The sequence below is a fragment of the Balaenoptera musculus genome, chromosome 1, assembly GCF_009873245.2.
Source record: "Balaenoptera musculus isolate JJ_BM4_2016_0621 chromosome 1, mBalMus1.pri.v3, whole genome shotgun sequence".
In the NCBI taxonomy this organism is placed as follows: domain Eukaryota; kingdom Metazoa; phylum Chordata; class Mammalia; order Artiodactyla; family Balaenopteridae; genus Balaenoptera; species Balaenoptera musculus.
In genome coordinates, this window is record NC_045785.1 from 22,961,642 (window position 1) to 22,985,130 (window position 23,489).

Consider the following 23,489-nt stretch of genomic DNA (forward strand, 5'->3'; position numbering starts at 1 on the left):
CCTCAAACCCTCTGGGCCCTTGTCCATCCGGAGCTCTTGACCTGTGTGGGAACCAGTGGGTTCCGGCCAAATGGTTCGTCAAATAAGTGCCCCTTATTTGACACCACAAATGCCCCTTTATCAGGAGAAGAAAACAGAGAAAGACAACAGGATTCCAGAGTCAGATGGGCCTGGGTTTGAATCATGATTTTTCCACTTAAGGAGCAGGTAACTTAACGCTTCTGGGCCTCAGTTTCCTTGTTTAATAGGGGGGATAACAATAGCACCTACGTCATAGGGATATTCTAAGGATTGAATGACTTAAGAATCATGCTAGGCATATGAAAGCACTCAATATATTAGATATTGTTAGCTATTATTACAGACTGTGTTTCTTTAAAGTTATTTGCTAATTGCAAATAGTGAAGGAAAAATATAATATGCTGCTAGATTGTATAACCGGTGGCCTGTCTTCATCTGAGGGTGGATGGGAATCGGGGGGGAAGTGCCCATCTTTGAGGAAAGTCTGAGGATCTCCATTTTCAAATGAGGAAACTGAGGTCCAGAGAGGTCAAGTGGCTTGAGTCAGAATTCAAATTCAGGCTTCTCCGACTCCACGCCCAGTGTTCTTTCGTCTGGGCCTCAGCCCTCCCCGCAAAACATCAGCTGTCCAGTGGTTACTCCCAAAAATTGTCCGACAATCATAGTGGAGCTGGGGAGAGCCTGGGAGAGCCCCTGCGTGGTGACCTTGAAGCTGACGGCTGGCTCTTACCTTCCTTCCTCTCTTCCTCCCTTTCAGGGGCTTCCAGCTGTGGGTAAGCTGGTTCTTGGGGTATGTGTGTGTATGGGAGAGGCGGAGGCGGGGGGAGTGTGTGTGTGTGTGTGTGTGTGTGTGTGTGTGTGTGAGTGTGAGTGAAATCCCATGGTAATTCATGGGTGAGAAGGGTAAGGACCTGTCTTCTCTGGGCCCCAGGAAATGGAGGGTCTTCTTGGCAGCATAATTGTTCATCATCCTTTGTCTTCTAGTGGTCTTATTTGTAGAACATCTTGTGTTGCTCTCGGGCTCAGCTGGCAGCCGCCCAGCTTTGGCTCTGGCTTCCTGTCTGGATCCCAAGCAAGTGGGATTTTTTGCTTGTCTTCACCCATTGCAAGATGACTCCATGCCTACTTGTGAGGCTGTATCAGGGCTTCCAACCCTTCAAGATCTCTGGGATGAGCTATTGGATTCTCCACCCGGAGAGCTCTCTATGGAGCTGTTGGCATGGTTTCCACGAAGAACACTTAGGACCCCTTCATCTCTGAGTTCTTTGAGCCAGCAGAAATCTTTTTTTCTTGAAACCTTTGTGCTTGTCTTGTGTGTTTGTGGTAGATGGTCTTTAGAATTGTCAGGTCCTGGACCAAGATCCTACAGTGGAGAAGGACCAAGACAGAAAGGCCACCTCTTGTCAAACAGCTGCCCTGGCTTTCTGGGACTCCAGAGGTTCCTCCCTTTCCTGGAAACTCCTAATCATGTCAACAGCTCCATCTGCAGGTGCTTATGTGCCAGGCACTGGGCTGGGTGCTTTACACACATTATCTTATTGAATATTTACATCATCATCTTGGAGAGTAACAGTTTTAATCTTCATTTGTCATATGAAAAGGGAAACTTCTGGAGAGTAATTAATATCCCCAAGGTCACATGCAGAGTTGGGATTTGATCTGAAGCCTGTCTGACTCCAGAGCATGTCTCTTAATCGCCATATTACACTGTGTTCCCCTGAGGATGTTTCATGAAACAAGCTTTCCGTGGTGAAAGAGGGAGGTGAAACATTGCTATTTTCCTCCATCTCTTGGAGCTTTAAAATACACACTGGGCTTCCCTGGTGGCGCAGTGGTTGAGAATCTGCCTGCCAATGCAGGGTACACGGGTTCGAACCCTGGTCTGGGAGGATCCCACATGCCGCAGAGCAACTAGGCCTGTGAGCCACAATTACTGAGCCTGCGCGTCTGGAGCCTGTGCTCCGCAACGGGAGAGGCCGCGATAGTGAGAGGCCCACGCACTGCGATGTAGAGTAGCCTCCGCTTGCCGCAACTAGAGAAAGCCCTCGCACAGAAACGAAGACCCAACACAGCCATAAATAAATAAATAATAAAAATAAATAAATTTAAAATACACACTAACTTGTTGGAAGCCCTGAGAGATTTAACAGGGAAAAAAAAACCTACTTATCTTTGTTTAAAACAATTTCACTGACTCCTTTAAAACGTAGAACCCCTCCTCATCCTCCTTCTCTTTTTTTTAATGGAATACCGTTGAGTCATCTGGCACAACCAGTATTTTCTGGAACACACTTGGACAACCACTGCATTAGGCAAATCTCTCCTCTTTGGATCTCCGTTTCCCTATCTGAAAAACTAAGGGCTTGGGGCATTGGACCACGAATGTGTAACTGGCACATGACTTGCCCTCCAGCTGTAAGCAACTAGAAATCTGGATAAAATACATCAAACAGTTGTTTTCAGACATCGGGCGCCAGGCACCTCATGACTGTGATTCCCGAGAGAAGAGAAACAAATGAGGTGAGCCTTGCCTGGCATGACCTTTCTACTTGGAGGCAGTTTTCAAACCTCAGCACAGGAAGGGGAACCCAAGCAGGGCCTGCAGTCTCCCTGATTTGAAGAGGCAGAGATTGGAGTTTGGGGAAGTGGAGCTGCACAGAGGAGGGGGGTTGTGGTGTCCGTCCCGGTGCTGCATTCATTCTGTCTATTAGTCATGACTAGGAAGTAGAGGCCAGGCACCAGCCAGAGAAGGCTCCCCACGGAGGGTCATTTTAGCTGAGACCTGAAGAATGAGTATGAATTCACCAGGCATAAAGGGGGTAGTGTTTGAAGCAGAGGAAAAGCATGTGTGAAGGCAAAGGGCAGGGAGGGGGCTGGCATCTGGGCCCCGCTGGGCAGAGAACAGCGGTGAGACATGCGGAGAATAAGCCCCTGCACCTCACCCAGGCCAGGAGAAGGGAATCAGCATGTGGGAGTGAGTGTTGGAAGGTGGGTGTGGCTGGACAGGACTGTTTTCTCAATCCCAGGACCTGATCTAAGGACCAGGGTGGGAGGTCCTTGGGGATGCTGACCAGGAGAGCCGGGGAGTGGGTGGTCTGGAGGGAGAGGACAGTTTCCTGGGGCGCGTGGGGCACTGTGAGCCTCTCCACCTCTTCCCCACGGGCTGAGCCTACGCACAGGCTGACAATGGAAATGCTTACGCGGAGAAACGCCTCTATTCAGGTGCTTCCTGTTAATCTGCAGAAGGGGTGGCAACAGCAGCTAGTTTCGGGACTTGCTTATCTTTGAATGGGGGTAATTGCCGGGAGTTGTCAATGTTCCAGATTGTTCCCTGGAAGAGGGGAAGGAAGGAGGGATGTCATGGGCTCTGCTGAGCACTTCCCCCTGCAGGCAGCAGGTGAAGTCACAGAAGGGTGGGCCCAGGGGGGTGAGGGGACCACGGGATCACAGCTGGCAGGGCTGAACCAGAAGGGCCCTCTGAGTTCATATGAACCAATCCCCTCATTTTACAGATGGGAAAACTGAGATGCAGCAGCGAAGGGGCCACCCAGGGTCACACAGGGTGGGCCCAGCTGCTTGGCTCCAGCAAACAACCCAGGCGTCCTCCACGCTGGCCGTGCTCCCTTCCCTCCCTCGGCCCCCTGAGTCCATCTGGGGTTCCCCAGGCTGGGGCCCGTGTGTATCAGAAACCCCTTTCCCTTTCTCTGACTACAGGAGACCAGCGCAGTGGTGGGGTCACTGAGGCCAGCAGCCTCCTGGGGGGCTCACCGCGGCGTCCGTGTGGCCGGAAGGGCTCCCCGTACCACACGGGACAGCTGCATCCCGCGGTGCGTGTGGCCGACCTCTTGCAGCACATCAACCAGATGAAGACGGCCGAGGGCTACGGCTTCAAGCAGGAGTATGAGGTGCATGGCCCCAGTCCAGCCAGGACCCCTTGCCAAGGCCTTGCCTGGTTGCTCCTCCCTGTGGACCCTGGCAGCCCTCAGCCCAGCCTGGGATGGACCCATGCTCTGACAGTCCCTAAATTCAACCTAATTTTTTGACCTTGACCTTGATCCTAACCTCAGACTGACCTGGTTTCTAACTCTCATCCTAACCCTGACTTGAAAACTGATCTTGAATCTTATCTCAGTCTCCATCTGGACCCTGCCGGGATCCTTATTCTATTCCTGATATGAACCTGACCACCAACACTGACCCTGACCTCCAACCTAAATCCCAGTCTGACTTTGACCCCGACTGTCATCCTAAGCTCCGTTTGGACTCTGACTTGAATCCCATCCTACCTCCATCTGGACTTAATTTGACCCTCACCTTTACCTTCTTCCCAGCTCAAACCTGGATTTGCCCTAAACCTGACCCTCATTCTAAAATGTCTCTGAACTCTAACCCTCTTTTTCCCTCTTTTCTCACTTCCCCCTACACAGCTTGGTATTGAACTTAGTCCCTCACTTACAAAGGAATTTACAGTGACTTTATTTCAGGCCCCAAGTTTAACCCTGAACCTGGCCCTTATCGTGGTCCCACTCCCATTCTCTTAAGGGGATAGGGCTCCCTCCCTCACTAACTACCACTTTCCCTTCTGGCAGAGCTTTTTTGAAGGCTGGGATGCTACAAAGAAGAAAGACAAGGTCAAGGGCGGCCGGCAGGAGCCCATGCCTGCCTGTGAGTCCTGGGGGAGGGCCTGGGGTCTGGGGCAGTGGGTGGGAGGGAACAGGAAGCAGGAGAACAGCATGAGCCATTTATTGAGCGCCTGTCTCATGCCAAGCTGTGTGCTGAGCATCACACCTGTTATCTCACTTAGTCCTCTCAGTAACCCTGTGAAGTGGATGTAGTAGAGCCCCCACTTTACAGATAAGGAAACTGAGGCTTGGGAGGTTAAGCCCCCTGCCCAAGGTCACATAGCTAATATACTTGTGTGAGCAGCACAGGACCTCAGACCTTCTTGACGCTGCAGCCCAGACTCTAACCACTGGCCTGCCCTGCCTCCAGCAGTACCAAGGGCCTACTCGTTGGTCCTGAGCCTCTAGGTTCCCTGGCTGACCTGCCTGTGCCCCACCTCTGGCCTCCAGGAAGCTTCCCCCACTGCCTCAGCTCTGGGCTCCCCAGTTCAGCCCCTGCCCACCCCATGGCCACCTGCTCTGTGTTTCCAGACGATCGGCACCGAGTGAAACTGCACCCGATGCTGGGAGACCCTGATGCCGACTACATTAATGCCAACTACATAGACGTGAGTGCCTCGCCCCGTCATCTCTGCTGGCCGGCCCTGCCCGCTCCAGGCTGACTGTCCAGGCAGGGCGGGACCTGTCAGGGAATAAATGGGGGTTCACGTGGCTGGCTTCTGAGTGCCCCCACCTCCTGCAGTCAGTGCCGGGGAGCTCAGCCGAGGGCAGGAGAGGGTGGGCGGCAGCTGTCAGGAGGGCTTCCTGCAGGCCAGAGTTGGCCTGAGAGATGGGAGATGGTGGGGGGGGCGGTGTCAGTGGGGCAGAATGGAGGGAAGAGGGCAGACAGCTAGGCCTAGATATGAGGAAGGATCCCCTCTCGGTGAGGGGCCAAGAGGCTGGGGGTGGGATTCTGGTGATACACAGCGAGGCTGAAGGCAGACAGGGGCTGGGCTGAAGGCCACGAATGACAAGCTGAGGAATTTGGGCTTTTCCCTAGGGGCACCAGGGAGTCATTAAAAGTGTTTACCCATGATCAGAGTGGTACTTTAAGAAAAATAACTCAGGTTTATTGACCGTGTACTGTGTACCAAGCACTGTGCTAAGCACTTTATACCAAATAATTAATTTTATATAATCCCTACAACCACCCTATGCAGTAGTTAGCATTGTGTGGCCTCACTTAACAGGTGAGGAAACTGGGGCTCAGAGACGTGAAGCTACTTTTCCCAGGTCACACAGCTAGGGAGTGGTAAAGAAGGGATTCAAATCTCAGCCTGTCAGGGTCTCCAAAGCCTTTGCTGCTAACCATGAGACTGTCCTCCAGCCACAGCAGCAACGGGTCGGGCTGGACCGGAGGGAGGGGCTGGAGACAGGGCAGGCAGCCAAGGGGCCTGAGCTTGAGTGTGAAGGAGAGGTGATGAGTCTCCTCCCCAAGTGTGGATGAGGGTGAGACAGGACAGGCCCAGGAGTCGGACCCTGATCAGACTCCCTGACCTGCAGCGAGCTAAGTTGGGTAGAGAGTCGTTTATTCATTTGTTAGCTATGTTTTGAGCACCTACTGTGGGCCAGGCATTGTGCTGGGCACCAGGGATACAGCAGTGAGCAAGCAGACACAGTCCCTGCTTTCCGTGAAGATATAGATTCTAGCTGGGGAGACACATAAGCGTACAAGTGAAATAAATTCAGACTGGATGGAAAAGCACAGGCCAGAAAAGAGGAATGACTTCCTCAGCGTCACACAGCAAGGTGGTGGTAGGGCCAGGGTTAGCTGTGGCCGGCTGCATGGACGCAGAGGGCTTGTGCTGGCCTTGGGTGGCTGGAGAGGGAAGGGAAGGGTGGCCCAGGCAGGAGCAGCATGACCGGCTGGAGGTGGAAGAGGCATGTATCTGGGAGGGGGGTAGTCAGGGACTCTGGAGGTGACCTGTCCTTTCCTTTGTTTTCATTCCCTCCTGGTGGCCAGATGTGCTACCCCTTATTTCCCAGAATTCCTTGCCTTCTCCCCCACCTCCCATCCTCTCCCCTGGCTGGGCTACGGGGCCGGGCCTGGCCTCGCCTCTCAGACTTGGGCAGTTTTGGTGACAGGGGCCTCGCCTCGGTCTCCTCAAGGTCCTTGTCGGCTTCTCCTTGGGCCCCGGCAGGGACGTGCCCCTCACCCTCTCTTGCCCAGCCCTCCCATCTCTGCTCTGACGCCCCTGCTGGCATCACCCATTCTGGCCACTCCTGTGCTCCGTCCACCTCCATCTGCCTCTGGCCTAATATCTGTCTCTTTTGCTTTGTACTGTTCCCTCACTGGAATCATTAAGATTCGGATAAACCGTGAAGTAAGTATCTCTCTCCCCGTCTCCTCCTCCTCCTCCTCCTGTCTGTCTGACCGGCTATGTCTCAGACTCTCTCACAGTCTCTGGCTGTCTCTCTCTCTGTCTCTGTCCTCCTTCCCCTCCACTCGTGCACCCAACACCAACCGTCCACTTCAGCAGCCTGGCCAGGGGCCGCCTAGGGCTGAAGATTCGACACGATCCCAGTTTAAACCATTCCCTCCATCTCCTCTGCCCTGAGACGGGCTGGCAGTGCTGGGGTGCCTCCGGGTGCCTCCCCAGGTTCTGTTCTTCACCGGCTGTCACCTCTGTCACCCTTGTCCCGGGCTCCCCATGCCTGATGAATCCTCACTAGCCGCACCTTTTGCAGGCCTGGGAGGGGTGGGATGGGAGGAGCTGCCCTGGGTGCCGCGTGCTGCTTGGGAGTCAGGGCCTTCCAGGAAGCAAGGATAGCCCCGGGCAGTCCCCTTAATACTAGTTTCCCTGGTGTTCAAATCCCTTTGTGATCAGTTTGCTTGAAACTCAACCCTCGCTACTTTGCCCTCAATGTAGCCCTAATTTGAATGTTTTATTTTGGGGGAGCAGTATGGGTATTTTATTTTCAAAAATTGTGCTGTGTTTGGGCCTTTTAAGAATTAAAAAAAACCCAATTCATCTAGCAATCCTCTGATTTGTCTTTTAATACATATTATTTTCATAATAGTTGATGCCCGATGGGATTGTTTTCCTTTTTGGGTACTTTGTCTGTTTTATCTCCTTTTTTCTTTTACAAATATATTTCTTGCTTTTTTTATGATTGCAAAAATACAATTCATCATTAGACTTTCAGACAGCATGGAGATACCTAATATATAAAGTGTAAGGTCCCGGCTGTCGCATCTGCTGGAGATGACAGTTGTCCCAGATGTGCTTCTAGACACCCTCTGCCTTGTTTTGAGTTTGTTTAAACAGTTCATTTGTAAAGTTGCTAAACTTAAGTGGAATATTAGGCCCACAGAAGGCAGTGGATGTACTCAGCCCTAGCGCCGCCCTTAGGAAGTGGTGAATATAGGTCGTTGTATCAATACTTTACGTCTCAATCTCCACAAAACACACTACTCATTTAGTTATCGTCAGACTCTTACGAAATGCCCTGAGGAGACTTGGCTTAATTCATCTTCAAATGTCCATTAACAAGAGTGTCATTGGCTGAACACCTGCTCTGTGCCAGGCACCTCAGGCACATCATGCCATCCTTATCACACTCTGCAAGGTTGGGACCTGCATTTGGCAGACGAGAAAATTGAGGCTTAGAAATGTTGAGTGGCTTACTCATGGCCCCACGGCTCTGGATTAGCCCAAACCCAGCCTGAGCCCTCCACCCTTACACGAGACCCTGGATCTCTCCCTTCGGGGGCATCGGGATGCCCTGGGGTCTTGCCCACTGTGCAAGTTGTCAGTCTCCCAGCTCTACCCACTCAGAGACGCCAGGGAAGGGTGGGTGTCTGCCACTCAGAGGCACCAGGGAGGGGTGCAAGCAGGCCCCTAGGACATGCTGGTGCCCCGGAGTGTGAAGACCTCTGCTCTCTAATCCTGGTCTCTAAAGTGGGTGTGCTCAAGGTGTCTCCTTATCTTCCTTTAACATGTGATCATTTAAAACTTTCCATTTCACTGTCCTCTGTGTGATATAATTGTGTAATACATGCACGCAATTAAAAAGTTAATATGCAGATATTGAAGGCCATCTGTCTAAAACCTTGTTCAGCTGTTTGCTGTATACTGACTAGCAATTGGGTGCTGGCAGTGTGCTGGGCACTGGCGGGACAGAGATGGATGAATCAGAAGAGACCCTGGCTCTCTCGCATGAGATTCTCAGGCAAACCGGTTTTAGGTGGAGTAGCCTGTCCCCAGCTTGACTAAGGCTGGGGGTGGAGGGCAGCCCTGGCAGCACCTCTGCTGGGCGCCCCTCTGACCCCAGATGCCCAGCAGCTCCCCTGAGGTGTTGAAGCAGAGGCAGTGGCTGGGGAGATGGCAGGAGGGAATTAGGCTAGACCCAGAGAGGTTCCAGTAGTGAGGGCTGAATGACTCTGGGAGGCTTTTTGTTATTGGTAACGTTGACTATGTTTTGGTCATTTTCATGGGAACGTGTAGGTATACAACATGTGCATGTCTTGCTATTATCCTCATATTCTGGAGGAGAACAGAGGCTTAGAGAGCCTGGCTACTCAGAGTGTGTTTTGAAGCCCAGCCTTGGCACCACCTGGGATCTGGTTGGAAATGCACAATCCTGGGCCCTGCCCCAGACCTTCTGAATCTGAATCTGCCTTTTAACAAGATCTCCAGGAGATTCGCGTGCACAGTAAAGGCTGAGAAGAGCCCGCTTAGTGCCTGGAATCACACAGCTGCTCCTTGGTATAGTTGCAACAGAGACCCAGGTCAACTTGACCCAAGACTCAGATGCTTAACCCTTGTTGTAAACCACTGTCTGCCCAGGGATTCTTGACGTTCACACCATTTAGATCTCCAGGAATTCTTGACATTCGCACCATTTAGATCTTCAGGGGTACTCGTTGGCCTTTAAAGTAGTAGTAATAGGAGTGGCTGTTACTGATTAAGTACTGGCTTAGTGCTTGCCATTGTGCCAAGCCCTTGGCATATGTAACTTTATTTACTCCTCACAACAGTCCAAGGAAGTAAATGCTATAAATATTCCCATTTTATAGATGTGATAATACAGGCATAGAGAAGTAAAGGGATTTGCCCAAGGGCACATACTTAGCAAGAGCTATTCAGAGCAGGGATTTGAACTCTGGCAGTCTGACTCCAGGGCTCCTTGGGCCTGGGAAGCCCATGGGGCCAGAGGATTTGCTGGGAGCTGTATTGAGGGTGTGAACTGGAGGCAAGTGGCCGAGCTTGGTTGTTTCTCTTGCGCCGGCCCTGCAGTACTTCTTACCTGTCCCGTGTTGCCTGCATTGATTCCCTGGGTGTCTCGTGTGGGCAGGACCTCATGGGTGGCTAAGGTCCCAGGGTGGGAATGGAGTCTGGCTGCTTCCACTTCTCAGCCTGAGGGCTCTGGGGATGGAGGACGAAGTAGCTCTTGGCCTCTCTTTTGTGGGAGATAATGTAGGTAAAGTGCTTAGCACAGTATGTGACCATAATAGGGCCTCAAAAATGTATTATTATTTTAATAAATAATTATTTTAATTATTTGTTACTGTTTTTATTATTGATTTCAAAGATTTTAAAACACATTTTATCGAAGGGCCATGAGCAACTCCTGTGCTCACTTGCTCCTAACCTGAAGCCTTCATCTGGCCACCCAAGCTCTGGGTGACTGGGGTAGTTGGGGGGGGACATTGCCCATTCTGGTTGCCCTGAGGGGGGCTGGGATAGCTGACAAGACCCAGCCTAGGACCTGGGGTTGCTTAGGGTCTCTGGGGCTTTAGGAACAGGGCAGGGTCACCCCGCAATTTATTTGTCTTCAAACAGCAGCCGGGTTGTAAGCAGATTGCGGATAATTATCCCCAATTTATGAATGGGGAGACCCTCTAGGCCCATAAAGGAGTTGTGTCCTCCCTAGGGTCACATAGCAAAGATGGGTTTAAACCTAAGACACTGGTGTCTAAGCTGTACTTCCTTCCTTACTTGGAGACTGGGAGGACAGGGTCACCCTGGTCAGGAGGGTGGGGCAGTTCCCTGGGGGGTGTGTGCAGCTTCTGGGAGAGGAGGGCAGAGGGGGCCTGAGCAAGTGAGGGGCTGCTCCCTGGGGTCTTAACACACCCTCTTCTCCTGTTCCAGGGTTACCACAGGTCAAACCACTTCATAGCCACTCAAGGTACCTGGCACCTCTGCCCATGTGCCCCTCAGTGTGCTGAGTGCCCTCTGCCTGCCTTCCTGCCTTCCCTGCTTATCTGTCTGCCTCCCATCTGTCTCTCTGTCTGTCTGAGCCCCACTCTCTGACTGGGTGTCTGGAATCTGGCCATCCGTCTCCGTCCCCTCTTTGTGTTTTTGTTTCCCTGATGTGCACCATCCACTTGTAGCTCCTGGTCCAGCTGTCTGTCTGCATGCAAAAGGGCCAGCCAGACTCGGTCCTCACGGGTGTGGATTGTGCCTCTTGGTCTGGGGGCCGCCTGGGTCCCTCTGGCTGTGTCTTCCCGCCCAGATGTCCATCTGTCCATCCCGCCTGGAGACTTGTGCCGTGGCTCTCTAGCTCTGCTTCTTGGGTTGCGTGCGGGATGAGGGGGGTCTCCTGGCAGCCCCTCCCTGATAATGCCCACCCCCAGGGCCCAACAGGCATGAGTTGGCAGTTGGTGGGGTGTGTGTGGGGTGAGCACGAAGCCCCCATTTGGGGCTCAGGAGTCTCCTGGCCTGGGGTGGTGGTGCGGGGCAGCCGTGTGCTGGGCCTGGGTGGAGACCTGGCCTCAGGGACAAGCACCCTCTGTGCCCCCAGGGCCGAAGCCCGAGATGGTCTACGACTTCTGGCGCATGGTGTGGCAGGAGCACTGTTCCAGCATTGTCATGATCACCAAGCTGGTGGAGGTGGGCAGGGTAAGTGGGGCTGTGGGGGACGGGTGTGGTGGGCCAGGGGGCAGTGAAGAGCCCGCTGAGCCTGTCCCGCGGGGACTCCAGGTGAAATGCTCGCGGTACTGGCCAGAGGACTCGGACATGTACGGGGACATCAAGATCACGCTGGTGAAGACGGAGATCCTAGCGGAGTACGTCGTGCGCAGCTTTGCCCTGGAGCGGGTGAGTCTCCTGTCGTCACGGGGCCCTTCCCAGGCTGCCTGAGAGGTGGAGCAGAGCCCACCTCCCCCAGCCCAGGAGTGGAGGGTGGGAAGGGCACCGCTGCCTGCCCAGCAAGGCAGCTACTCGGTAACTGCTGGGAGCACCGTGGACGGGTGGAAAGGTAGCCGTCTATGCTGGCGACTCCAAGAGGAAGTCGAGACGATGAGGATGATGAGGATCGCAGCCCAGGTGCCGGTCCTGTTCTGTGCTGGGCGCTGTGCTAAGCCCGTTGCACATATTGTTTCAGCCCTGGAAAGCTCTGTGGGATTAGGCCTTTGCCCTTAGCCCCATTTTACAGATAAGGAAAGTGAGGCTCAGAGTGGTTACGTCACTCATGAAAGGCCACAGGGCCCGGGATGACCAGATCTTCCTAATCATGGTCCCATTTGATCGTCTGTAAAATCCTCAGAAGAAAGATAGTTTTCCCCCTTCGAACTAAGACCTGGAGAGTCAAAATGATCTCCTAGGGCTGTTGTGTAACCCAGGTGGTAGAGATGGGTGACTAATAACGCAGGTTGGGCATCAGGAAGATCCCAGCCCAACTCCTGCATAATATCTGTCTCGTCTAACCTCGGGCAAGTGGTTTCTCCTCTTTCGAGCCTTAGTTTTCTTGCCTGTACAATGAGTCATTAATACCCACCTCGTGAGTCTCATTGGGGTGAACTGAGTTCTTGCGGTGAGATGCTCACGCCAGTTCCTGGCACACAGCAAGCGTCTGATAGACGCCAGCAGAGACTCTGACTGTTACTACTCTTGTCTCCCCAGAGAGGCTACTCTGCCCGCCACGAGGTCCGCCAGTTCCACTTCACGGCGTGGCCGGAGCACGGTGTCCCCTACCACGCCACGGGGCTGCTGGCCTTCATCCGGCGCGTGAAGGCCTCCACGCCCCCTGATGCTGGGCCCATTGTCATCCACTGCAGGTGGGGTGCCGGGAAGCCCGGGGAGAAGAGGGGCGGGGAATGGGGCTGTTGGAGGTCCCTAAACGAGACTGGGCTTGGGTCCATCCTGCTCAGAGACAGAGGACAGGGGAGGATGACCACCAGGGGCCCTTTGCCCTTTGAGCTTTGGCTCCGGGGTTGGCACCCTCGTGCGCTCCCCAAGACCTGGGGTGGCCCTTCTCTCAGATGCTGAGGAGGCGCTGGAGACATGGAGGGGGTGAGGGGTTGGCGAGGCGCCAGGCAGGACTGAGTTCCATTTGCTTCCTTTGAGCAAGTGTGCCCCTGGAGCCCCCTTCTGGTCTGTACCCCCATCCTCCCTTCCAGAGCAATCATTATCCTGACTTCTAAACCGTAGATTCATTTTGCATGCTTTTGAACTTTGTATAAATGGAATCATACATCAGGTTCACTTTGGAATCTGACTTTCCCTTAACCTTATGTTTATAAGGTTCATCCATATTGTATCCTATTCCACTGGGTGAATAAACCACAATGTATTTATCCACTCTGCTGTGGATAAGCATTTCCAGCTTTGAGCTATTATGAATAGTGCTACTAAGGACATTGTATTACGTGTCTTTTGGCCGACACACACACACCTTCCAGGGAGGTATGTACGTAGGAGTGGAATTGCTCTGTGTGAATGTTCAGCCTTACTAGGTACTACAAACAGTTTTCCAAAGTCGTTGCACTAATTCAAGCTGCCGGCAGCGGTGTACAGGAGACCCGGTGGCTGTGTGTCTTGGCCGACACTTTGCTACTGCCATTTTCAAGCTTGAGATCTTGGTGTCATCTTTGTCCTCCCCCCACCTCTCAACTCTGCTTAACCTGGTGCTGAATGTGAGGATCCCAGAGTTGGGTCCGACCCAGCCCAGCTCTCAAGGAGCTCCCAGTTGGTGAGGGAGACAGCCACATAAACAATGACCACGGAGCAGGAAGGAAGGTTTTGATAGAAGTCCACCCAAATTGCTCTGGGAGCTCAAAAGCATGACATCTGCTGGAGGATCCACTGAGTATGTGAGTGGGTTTGAGTGCGTAGGGCTTTGAAGGATGTGCAGGAGATTTTGGGACATCCAGGAGACCAGAACATTCTTGGATTAATGTTCTCTGAACAGCACCTTTGTTCCTCTCCCCCAGTCACAGCTGCTAAGTTGGGCTGGTTTCACATCTGCATTCTCCCTACCCTTTCTTTCCTCTTCTTCCCCAAGGCCCAGCCCCCACTCTGTCCTCTATCACATTTCACCGGAACTCTTCCAAGCAGCCTTGTCCCTGGCTCCTCCTGTATCCCCCATCCCCTGTGTGGTGTAGATGTGGCCAGGGGCCCCAGGCACCCTCTTCTCTTCTTCTGCTTGGTCCTGGGCTTCCTCCCCAAGGCCCTGACCTGGCCTGGGCCGCTCTCTCCCCAGTGCGGGCACTGGCCGCACAGGTTGCTACATCGTTCTGGATGTGATGCTGGACATGGCGGAGTGTGAGGGCGTCGTGGACATTTACAACTGCGTGAAGACCCTCTGCTCCCGGCGTGTCAACATGATCCAGACTGAGGTGGGGATGCAGCCCTCTCCCCACTTCCCCTCCAGCAGGAGTGTCCCTCGTGCAGGAGCTCGAAGCCGGTGGAGTGTGTCAGAAGGGTGTCCTAGGATGTCCCCTTGTTCTTTCCCATCCCTGAACTTGGCCGGCCAGCCTCTTAGGGTCTTCCCAAACTCAGCTCCACTGTGTTCAGTTGGGTGAGGTCAAACAGCACTGGGCCAAGGTCATAGGTTCTACAGTCAAGACATAATGCTTACTGGGTTTGTCTCCTCACTAGACGTGTGACCCTGGGCTGTCCCCTCACCTTCAGAGCTTCTCGTAGGGTTGTTATGGGGATGAAATATGAGATAAGTGAGCAAACATCCCTGAAGGTTGTTTCAGGTACAGTGCGTCCAACCTGTAGTAACAGGTGGTTGGACTCCACCTCAGAGCAACCCGGCCTCAAACATGAGCTTGCCTCCCGCCTCAACCCTAAAATCTCTAACTTCTGCTCCCCTCCTGGTTCCTCATATTCTCGTCTCCTGCTCCAGGAGCAGTACATCTTTATCCATGATGCAATCCTGGAGGCCTGCCTGTGTGGGGAGACCACCATCCCTGTCAGCGAATTCAAGGCCACCTACAAGGAGATGATCCGCATTGACCCTCAGAGTAATTCCTCCCAGCTTCGGGAGGAGTTCCAGGTGGGGCATGAGTGTATGTGTATAGGTGTGGTTTGTGAGTATGTGAGTGTGTGTGTGTGTGTGTGTGAGTGTGTGTGTGAGTGTGTGTGTGTGTGTGTGTGTGTGTTTGTAGTATTGGGAGGTCCTCAGTGCTGTAGGAGTCACCGAGGGCCAAGCAGGATGCACAGAGCTGGGTTACTAGGAGGGACTTAGAGACAGTGGAGGACGTAGTGCATCCAAGAAATTAAGAGCCCAGGCTTTGAAGTCAGATAAACCTGGGTTCAAATCCTGGCTTACCGAGTTAAGAGCTGTGAATAACCTTGAACAAATCACTTTACCTCTCTAAACCACAGTTTTCTTACCCAGAAAAGAAAGATAGTTAATATTGTCCTTGCAGTCTTTGTAGTCATTAGGATTCTTTTGGTTGCAAGTGATAAAAGTCCAGCTCAGTGGCTCTTGTAACTGAAAAGTCTGAGGATGGTGCAGCTTTAGTTATGGCTGGATCCAGGGGTTCAAATGATGATGCCAAAATTTAGTCTCTGTCCATTTTTGGTTCTGCTTTCTTCTGTTTTTGGCTTCATTCTCAGACCCACACTCTGGCCCCTCACAGTGCCAGGCTTACGTTATCTTTGCTGTCAGAAGACTCTGGAAGAGGGCACTTCGTGCTCCCAACAGCCCCAATAAAAGCCCCAACCAGACTCTCATGTGCCCATTTCTGAGCTGATCACTGGGACCAGAGAGATGGAGCACACTGATTGGCCTAGGCCTGGTTCTGGGGGCAGGGCCAGTCTCACCATGTCACATGACTGCGATGGGAGAAGGCTGGTTCTCCAGAGAGGTTTGAGCATGGTCACTGGGTACGGAGAGACCCCAGATGTCCTTTCTACTCCAAGGTTCCCGTGAGGGTTCGGTGGTACATGCCGGGTGCCTGGGGCTCTAGGACCGGCATAGAGTGATGTCACAGGAAATGTTCTCTGTGATTCCTGGAGAAGGATGTTGAGCCCTGAGGACCATGAGAGACTGGGTTCCCTGATAGGGAGCCCCAAGAACAAGAGAAGAAATGGAGACCCCGTGAATCAGGATGCGTGAGGCATGAGGCAGGAGGGTAGGGGAGGTGACCCAGAGTCCCTGGCTTGCTACTGTGCCAGGTGTCCCTTGACAGGGCCGTGATGGAGGAAGGTGACCACCTGTGTCAGGTCCCTGGAGTCTGCTTTGTGGAAGATGTGGGGTTTCAGGGCTTAGCTCCTTGCAAGCACCTGGTAATGATCCTCATGGTGCTATCTGTGTATTGAAGGCTGTGCATGTGCCAGGCTTGATATTATCTCACTTATCCTCCCAGCAGCCCCTTGAGGTAGGCATATTATTATCCCATTTTACAGTTGAGGGAAAACGAGGCTGAGAGATACAGTAGCTTGTCTAAAGTTACACAGGTGGTGAGGAGGCAGACTCCAGTCTCCAGAGCTCTGTCCAGGCCCTGTGCATCCTGGAGACAGGGAGCCTGGATCCCTCCCTCTCTCCCTTCCCTCTGGACCTCAGTTTCTCCATCCATTAAATGGGCCTAATAACCCAGCCCCATCTCCTTCATGGGGTGGGAGGAGGCCCCACAAACACAGGAGTCACCTCCCTTTCCTCTCCCCACTCCTTGTAGACGCTGAACTCGGTCACGCCGCCGCTGGACGTGGAGGAGTGCAGCATCGCCCTGCTGCCCCGGAACCGGGACAAGAACCGCAGCATGGACGTCCTGCCGCCTGACCGCTGCCTGCCCTTCCTCATCTCCACCGACGGGGACCCCAACAACTACATCAACGCAGCCCTGACGGACGTGAGGGCACGGGGATGGGGTGGGCTCTGGGACTCTCCCACCCAGCAGCATCTGGGAAGGTCCAGGAGCCAGGGGGACAGAGCTGAGGGCTCTGATTAGGGGGACCCTCTGCCTTTCTTGGGACCAGGCCCATTGTGTGGTCCTCCTTCCCCCAAGGATCTTCCATTCAGGGCACTTAAGCCAGTGCTCCACCTCAGGTATTACCCTTGGCCTGAATAGAAGTCTGGGTGGTGGAGTTCAGACAGGGCTGTCTCCAGGGTCAGGCCCGGCAGAGCCTGGAGTAGGATGAGTGATTAGAGGGCTTTGACTGGGGAGGCTGGGAGGGTTTGGGGTTGGGACTTGAGATTTGATATCTGGAGCCAGGGGAGCTTGTCTTGGGGTGGTCAAGCTAGAGCCTGCCCAGGACCTGGCCTGGAGTAGTGACTTGTTCCCTGGGCCCAGCCTGGCCATGGTCTGAGGGCTCAGGAGCTGTTTAGAAGCCCCTTCCCTTGCTCCCGGCTCAGGGGGCTCCACCGCCTTTATTGGGCATTGCGAGCAGAGCAGGGGCTTTAGGGTCCAGTGAATAACTCCCAGGTGCTGCTACCTGAGGGGGATGAGTCTGTGAGTGTCCCCTCACCCCTTCCCAAACTGGACCCAGTTGAGGGAGAGGTGTGGGGGCCAGACAGGTGGAGGTAAAATGTTACCGTTTTAAGAAAGCCAGTGACACTGGAGAGTGTGACTTCAGCGATGTGGCTCAGTGGACCGGCTGCTCCTTCACCCCTCAGGCAGGCAGACCCGTCCTCCCGGCAACAGCTGTCCGGCCACAGCCCCACGCGTGCCCCCTGCATCAGGGCTGGGCCTTTACTGCGGCAGGGAGAGCAGCAATTGAATGCACACCTTCTGAGGACGGGCTGGCCTGGGAAAAGAAGGGGAGGGGCCGAGCTCAGCGTGCTTGGTCCTCACCCCAAACTCACCCATGGGAGGAGTGCATGAAGGTGGGCCGAGGCCAGGTGTGTCACCACTGGACGTCCCTCCACGTGGAAATGAGAGCTGTGGGGAGGGAGGTTCCCCTACAGCAGGGACGAGGGAGATGGGCCTTTCTTGGCCCAGTTCCTGGCCAGGGCCCCTCGGCACGCAGGTGCAGGGGACAGTAGGGTTTCTCTAAGGAGGGAAAGCTCCCACACTTGCTTCCCAGGGGCTTCCTGGAACGAGCTGAAGGCAAGTGGGGGAGCGGCCCCAGCCACTGAAGGGAGTGAGGGGAGAGGGGGCTGGAGCCCTGGGGAGGTGGCAGAGGGTGCTGGCGAGCTTTGGGTGGGGACGTAGGAATCTGTGGCCTCCCTCTCAGCTAGCTCTTTGGCCTCCGTGTGCCCATCTGCACATGGGGGGATGGAAAGGAGACTCTCTGAGGTCCTGAGAGTCTCTGAGCTGGAGAGGGTCACATTGGCTCCCTGGCCTTGGATGGGAATGGGCGAGTAAGGTGGCGAAGCGTCCCTGGGGCCATGATATCTCACACACTTGATCCCAGCCATGCAAAGCCTATTGGCTCATGAACCATGAGTCCCAGGAGCCAGGAGGCCCTGATGCTTGGGTTGTAGTGAGCTAATCTCGGGGCCAGCTGGGGTCTGTTGTGTGTGGTTAAGTCTGCAGGGAGCTCCACTGGGTGCCCAGGCCTGAGTTTTGGAGTCTGGCTGGGCCTGGCCTTCAGGAGCTGGCAATCAGGGAGCCTTCAGTGAGTCCTGGGGAGGGGGTCGGGAGAGAAGCGCATCAGGAGAGGGAGGGGGACATGGCACAGGTGGGTCAAGGCAGGGCACCAGGAGGAGATGTGGGGCTGGAGCACTGACAGGGGGGAAGGCTGGTGCCAGCCCACCTGGAGGGGCAAGGTTGGGAGCAGGGAACAGAGTCAGTACCGGTCACTGGTCTGGGGTCCTGGGTTGGGGTCTCAGACCTTTTATCCGTGGAGTTGGAAGGGACCTAGCTATTTATTTATTCAAAAATATTTTTTTATTCAAAAAAAATAAATTATTTATTTATTTATTTGTTTTTTTAACATCTTTTTTTTTTTTTTTAAACATCTTTATTGGAGTATAATTGCTTTACAATGGTGTGTTAGTTTCTGCTTTATAACAAAGGGAATCAGTTATAAACCCCTACAAAGTTCTGGGCACAGGCCACACCCTGAAATCTCTGCCTTCCTGAACCTTGTATTTGGGGAATGGGTTGAGACGGTCAGCAAACAAATATGCAATGGAATGTCAGTCGCTGGTAATTTCTACAAAAAACAACCAGGCAGAAGAAGTATTTAATGTGGGTCTTGGGGTATGTGTGTGGCAATTTTTAATGAGTTCGTAATAAGGGCCACTTTGAAGAGGTGAAGTTAAGCAAAGACCAGAAAGAAGTGAGGGAGAGAGCCATGTATACACTTGGGAAATTTGTTCCTGGCAACAGGAATAGCAGGTGCAAAGGCCCTGAGGCAGGGAGCAAGCTTGGCCAGCCTCTGCCTACCATGCCCAAGCTCCCATTGCCACCCATTGGGAACCTTTTGCTGTTTAGCTCCTGGGGGCCATGGGCTTGGGCATTAGAGGTCTGGGGGCTCACCCCATCAACTCAGGCCTCAGTTGCTGGCCAGCCTCCAAATTGGGCCCCTGGAGGCAGCCTGGTCCTTTGGGGGCAGAGCTGTGGTGGGCAGGGCAGGAGGACAGTCTGTTGCAGAGGCTTGGCAATGTCGGGGCACTGAGTCCTGGTTTCCCTGCAGAGCTACACGCGGAGCGCAGCCTTCATCGTGACCCTGCACCCGCTGCAGAGCACCACGCCCGACTTCTGGCGGCTGGTCTACGACTACGGGTGCACCTCCGTCGTCATGCTCAACCAACTGCACCAGTCCAACTCCGCCTGGGTGAGGGCCCCGCTGGCCGGGCAGGCTGGCTACCTGCAGCCTAGGACCTCAGTGTGTTCAAGGACACATCTCAAAAATCAGTGGTTGGAACCCAGCTCTGCCACCTACTTGCTGAGTAGGGACCTTAGATGTGTCCTACTTCCTCCCAGAGCCTCAGTTTCCTTGTCTGTAAAACGAGGCTCAGACTAGAGAAAAATAGCTGTTCTTTATGGAGCATCTGACGTATGCCAGGGACTCTGCTTTGCACTTATGGGCTTCAGGTGAGAAAATTAAGACCCAGAGAGGTGAAGTGACTTCTCCAAGGTCACATAGCTGGGCAGTGGCAGAGCTGTGCCCCCTACCCTGGGCTGCCTCCTCCCAGAGCCTCTGCTTTTTCAGTCATTCAGTGAAACTGCTCATCATGGGGGCCTTCGAGGCAGAGTAAAATTCCAGCCTCCTTACCTTCTGACTGTTTGATCTAGGGTAAGTTAATCTACCTCTCTGAGCCTCAGCTTCCTTCTCTGTGAAATGGGGACTATCACAGCACCTGTTCTCTCAGGGGTTATTGTCAGGACCATGTGAGATGTATGCTTAGCACTGTGTCATGCCCAGCACATAGCAGGTGCTCAGTACATGGCAGGGATGAAGATGATGAGGGTGACAGTCGCTTCTGAGGTTGGTCCAGACACTGGTCAGTGATTTCAGCCTAGGGGCAGCTACCCTCATTTCCTTTCAGGGCTCCCAAAGCTGGAACTCCTGGGAGGTACAGACGCCCAGCCTTCCACCCTGCATGACCATCTTCTCTAGATCTCTGGGCCCCCCGCTCTCCCCAGGTCCCCATCCCAGGAGGCCCAGGAAGATTTGCTGTAAAATGAGCATGACAGCCTCTTAATGGCTGCCTGGGGAAGATTGTTAACTGGGTTCTTTGCAAGTCAGGCGCTTGGTATAAATGACCTAGAACTGCAGGGTAATGGGCTCCAGCACCTGGGCAGGGAATCCCATGTGGCAAGGACCTGCCCTTGCTAAGATGGAGGCGAGGGACCCATAGGGAGTCTCACACAGATGTCATCCACTGGTCACCCATTTGCTCATTCATTCAACCACCTTTCCTCACGGGCCACTCCCTGTCAGCCTGTTGGGGAGACAGAAGAACACACGGCCCCTCCCAGATCTCATGGTCCAGGGGTAAGCAGGTACAAAAACTGATCATGACAGCAGAGGGAGAGGGCTATCATGGAGCTGGCACAGGGACACACAGGAGCCTGGGGGGATGATGGATCAAGGAGGGCTTCCTGGAGGAGGTAATATCTGAGCTGAGATGTGTAGGAAGGGTAGAGTTAACTAGGTGAAGAGGTGGGAGATGAGTGATCCATGGAGAGGGAGCAGCATGTAAAGGCCTGAATGCAAGGAGTTGCCAGGCCCCCAGGCAAAAGAGGAAGGTAGTGTCCTCTCTTCGTGGTCAGAGAGGGAGGCAGATGGAGCATGGTGTTGTCTGGGAGGAGCCTAGGGACCATTTCACAGGTGGAGAAACTGGGGCCCAGAGAAAGGAAGAGCCTTGCTAGAAGGCTGCTAGAAGCTGGGGCCTCGGACCAGCTGCCCAGAGGACCCGTGTATGTATGTGTGGGGGCTGCTTCTCCTGTGTCCCTCCACTGTCTTGAGTCTGTGGCCTGGAGGGGGTACATTTAGGACCCTGACTGCACGGAGGGATCTTGGGGCAGGAGTCGGGGTGCTGAGCTGTGTTGCAGCACAGGGACACCTCACGTCCGTGAGCTGATGCTGGAGGGCCGAGGCAGCAAGAGAGAGGGCCGTGGGGCAGGGGTGCTGGCGTGGGTGGGGGGGATCTGAGGCCTGTCCCTGGAAGAAGGCAACTTCGTGTAGGTGTGTGTGCTGGTGAGCGTGTTGGGTGTAGCTGTCTAGTGGCACGGCAGTGAGTGTCCGTTTACCACTGTAAAGGGTTTGCCTCGGCTGACCTGAGTGTGTCAGTACAAACGCACTGGGGCGGGCGTGCACTGCGGTCTGATGGGTGAGCGGGGGGATGTGGGGGAACTGAAGGTGAGTCGGGAGTGAATGGTGGGCCCCGGGCAAGCGTGGAAGTCTGGGGGTGGGTGTGAGCGGCAGCTGCCCAGCCGGCTCTGCTCAGCTCCGCTCCGCTCCCTCTGCCCGCGCTCCCAGCCATGCCTGCAGTACTGGCCTGAGCCGGGCCGGCAGCAGTACGGCCTCATGGAGGTGGAGTTCATGTCAGGCACAGTGGACGAGGACTTGGTGACCCGCGTTTTCCGGGTGCAGAACATCTCTCGGGTGAGTGATCTGGGAGCTCCAGGATGAGAACCTGGGTGGGGGCTGAGTGGCTTGAATGACCCTCTTGAGGTCCCCAGGGGGCCATGCAACTCTTGGCACTCATGTCCCCTGGCTGATCGCCTGCACCCCCAGCTGCAGGAGGGGCACCTGCTGGTGCGACACTTCCAGTTCCTGCGCTGGTCTGCGTACCGGGACACGCCGGACTCCAAGAAGGCCTTCCTGCACCTGTTGGCCGAGGTGGACAAGTGGCAGGCAGAGAGCGGGGACGGGCGCACCGTCGTGCACTGCCTGTGAGTGCCGGCCCTCCCTCGGCTGCGGGGCGGGGTCAGGGCCCCACGGGACCGGGGCAGAGGCCAGCGTGAGAGAGGGCCTCGGGGCTGCCACCCAAACCCTGAGCTCCCAGGCAGCGCGGCCTGGACTCTGCTCACTGAGGCGAGGCTGGCCCTGCCTTCCACGGAGGAGCCAGTCACTTTCCAGGGTGTGGACTCAATCCTGAACACCCGCCCAGTGCTCTCTGTGTGATGTTTGACTTTGCCAATTTAATTAGGGAGAGTCTTGTCAGAATAGTTAGTTTAGCCCATGATACGGTAATATACTTTTCAAACCAACGGAATTCTGGTCTTTGGTCATGCCTGCATGCATGTAGCTTTTTTCATTCATTCATTCACAGATTGATTGATTCACTCACGTCTGGGTGCAGTCACTTCTTTGCCTCCCACTTCTTCATGCTTTCAGCACTTACCCTTCCCTGTATCTGGCTGGGCACATGGGGGGCAGGGGCAGGGAGCTGAGTCCGGCAGGGCCTGGCCCTCGAGGGCTTTTGGTTCTAGTGGGAGAGACCCCTTGAGAAGGGGACAGAGGGCCTAGTCCGTCCCCCATCTCCCAAGAGGAACCCCACACCCCAGGTCACAGGGAACAGTGGAGGGAGAGGGCTGGGGACTGGGGGAATGGGAGGGTCTCCGTGTGAGAGGCCATGGGTTTGACTGGGAGTGTATCTGTGTTACTAGGGTGGCTGGTCTTCCCAGTGTTTGTTTTCCATCCTGCTCTCTGGTTTTTCGCTTGCTGCTCTGCAGCCCTCTTCTGTCGCTGGCTTTGTCTCAGTGTCTTTCTCCTGGAGTGCGTCTGGCCTCCTTTCTCTGGAATCTGCTCTGTTTCTCTTGGAAGCTCTGTCTTCCTAGATACCTTCCACTTCGGATGCTAGTCTTTTATCCTCTGACTCCTCCCCCTTAACCTTCTCTTCCTGCTGCTCGCCTCTGGGCTCCCTGACTCCTCCCATCTGGGTTCCCTGCCCCACCCCTCCCTTCTGGGCTCCCTAACTCCTCCCTTCTGGGCTCCCTAACTCCTCCCTTCTGGGCTCCCTAACTCCTCCCTTCTGGCCTCCCTGACTCCTCCCATCTGGGTTCCCTGCCCCACCCCTCCCTTCTGGGCTCCCTAACTCCTCCCTTCTGGCGTCCCTGACTCCTCCCATCTGGGTTCCCTGCCCCACCCCTCCCTTCTGGGCTCCCTAACTCCTCCCTTCTGGCCTCCCTGACTCCTCCCATCTGGGTTCCCTGCCCCACCCCTCCCTTCTGGGCTCCCTGACTCCTCCCTTCTGGCGTCCCTGACCCCTCCCATCTGGGTTCCCTGCCCC

The 23,489-nt window shown here is 54.5% G+C and overlaps 1 protein-coding gene across 2 annotated transcripts in view; it reads left to right on the forward strand.

Moving 5' to 3' along the window:
- The window catches only part of PTPRU (protein tyrosine phosphatase receptor type U), an 81,805-nt gene that overhangs the window by 56,476 nt on the left and 1,840 nt on the right, over positions 1–23,489 (forward strand). For both annotated transcript variants that reach the window (XM_036861190.1, XM_036861198.1), the window contains exons 17-29: positions 3,736–3,926; positions 4,611–4,686; positions 5,175–5,251; positions 10,778–10,814; positions 11,430–11,527; positions 11,609–11,725; positions 12,530–12,684; positions 14,109–14,244; positions 14,760–14,909; positions 16,537–16,710; positions 19,442–19,582; positions 21,734–21,859; positions 21,992–22,149. In XM_036861190.1, coding sequence (XP_036717085.1) covers positions 3,736–3,926; positions 4,611–4,686; positions 5,175–5,251; positions 10,778–10,814; positions 11,430–11,527; positions 11,609–11,725; positions 12,530–12,684; positions 14,109–14,244; positions 14,760–14,909; positions 16,537–16,710; positions 19,442–19,582; positions 21,734–21,859; positions 21,992–22,149 — 1,636 coding nt within the window. The remainder of the gene's footprint in view (positions 1–3,735; positions 3,927–4,610; positions 4,687–5,174; positions 5,252–10,777; positions 10,815–11,429; positions 11,528–11,608; positions 11,726–12,529; positions 12,685–14,108; positions 14,245–14,759; positions 14,910–16,536; positions 16,711–19,441; positions 19,583–21,733; positions 21,860–21,991; positions 22,150–23,489) is intronic.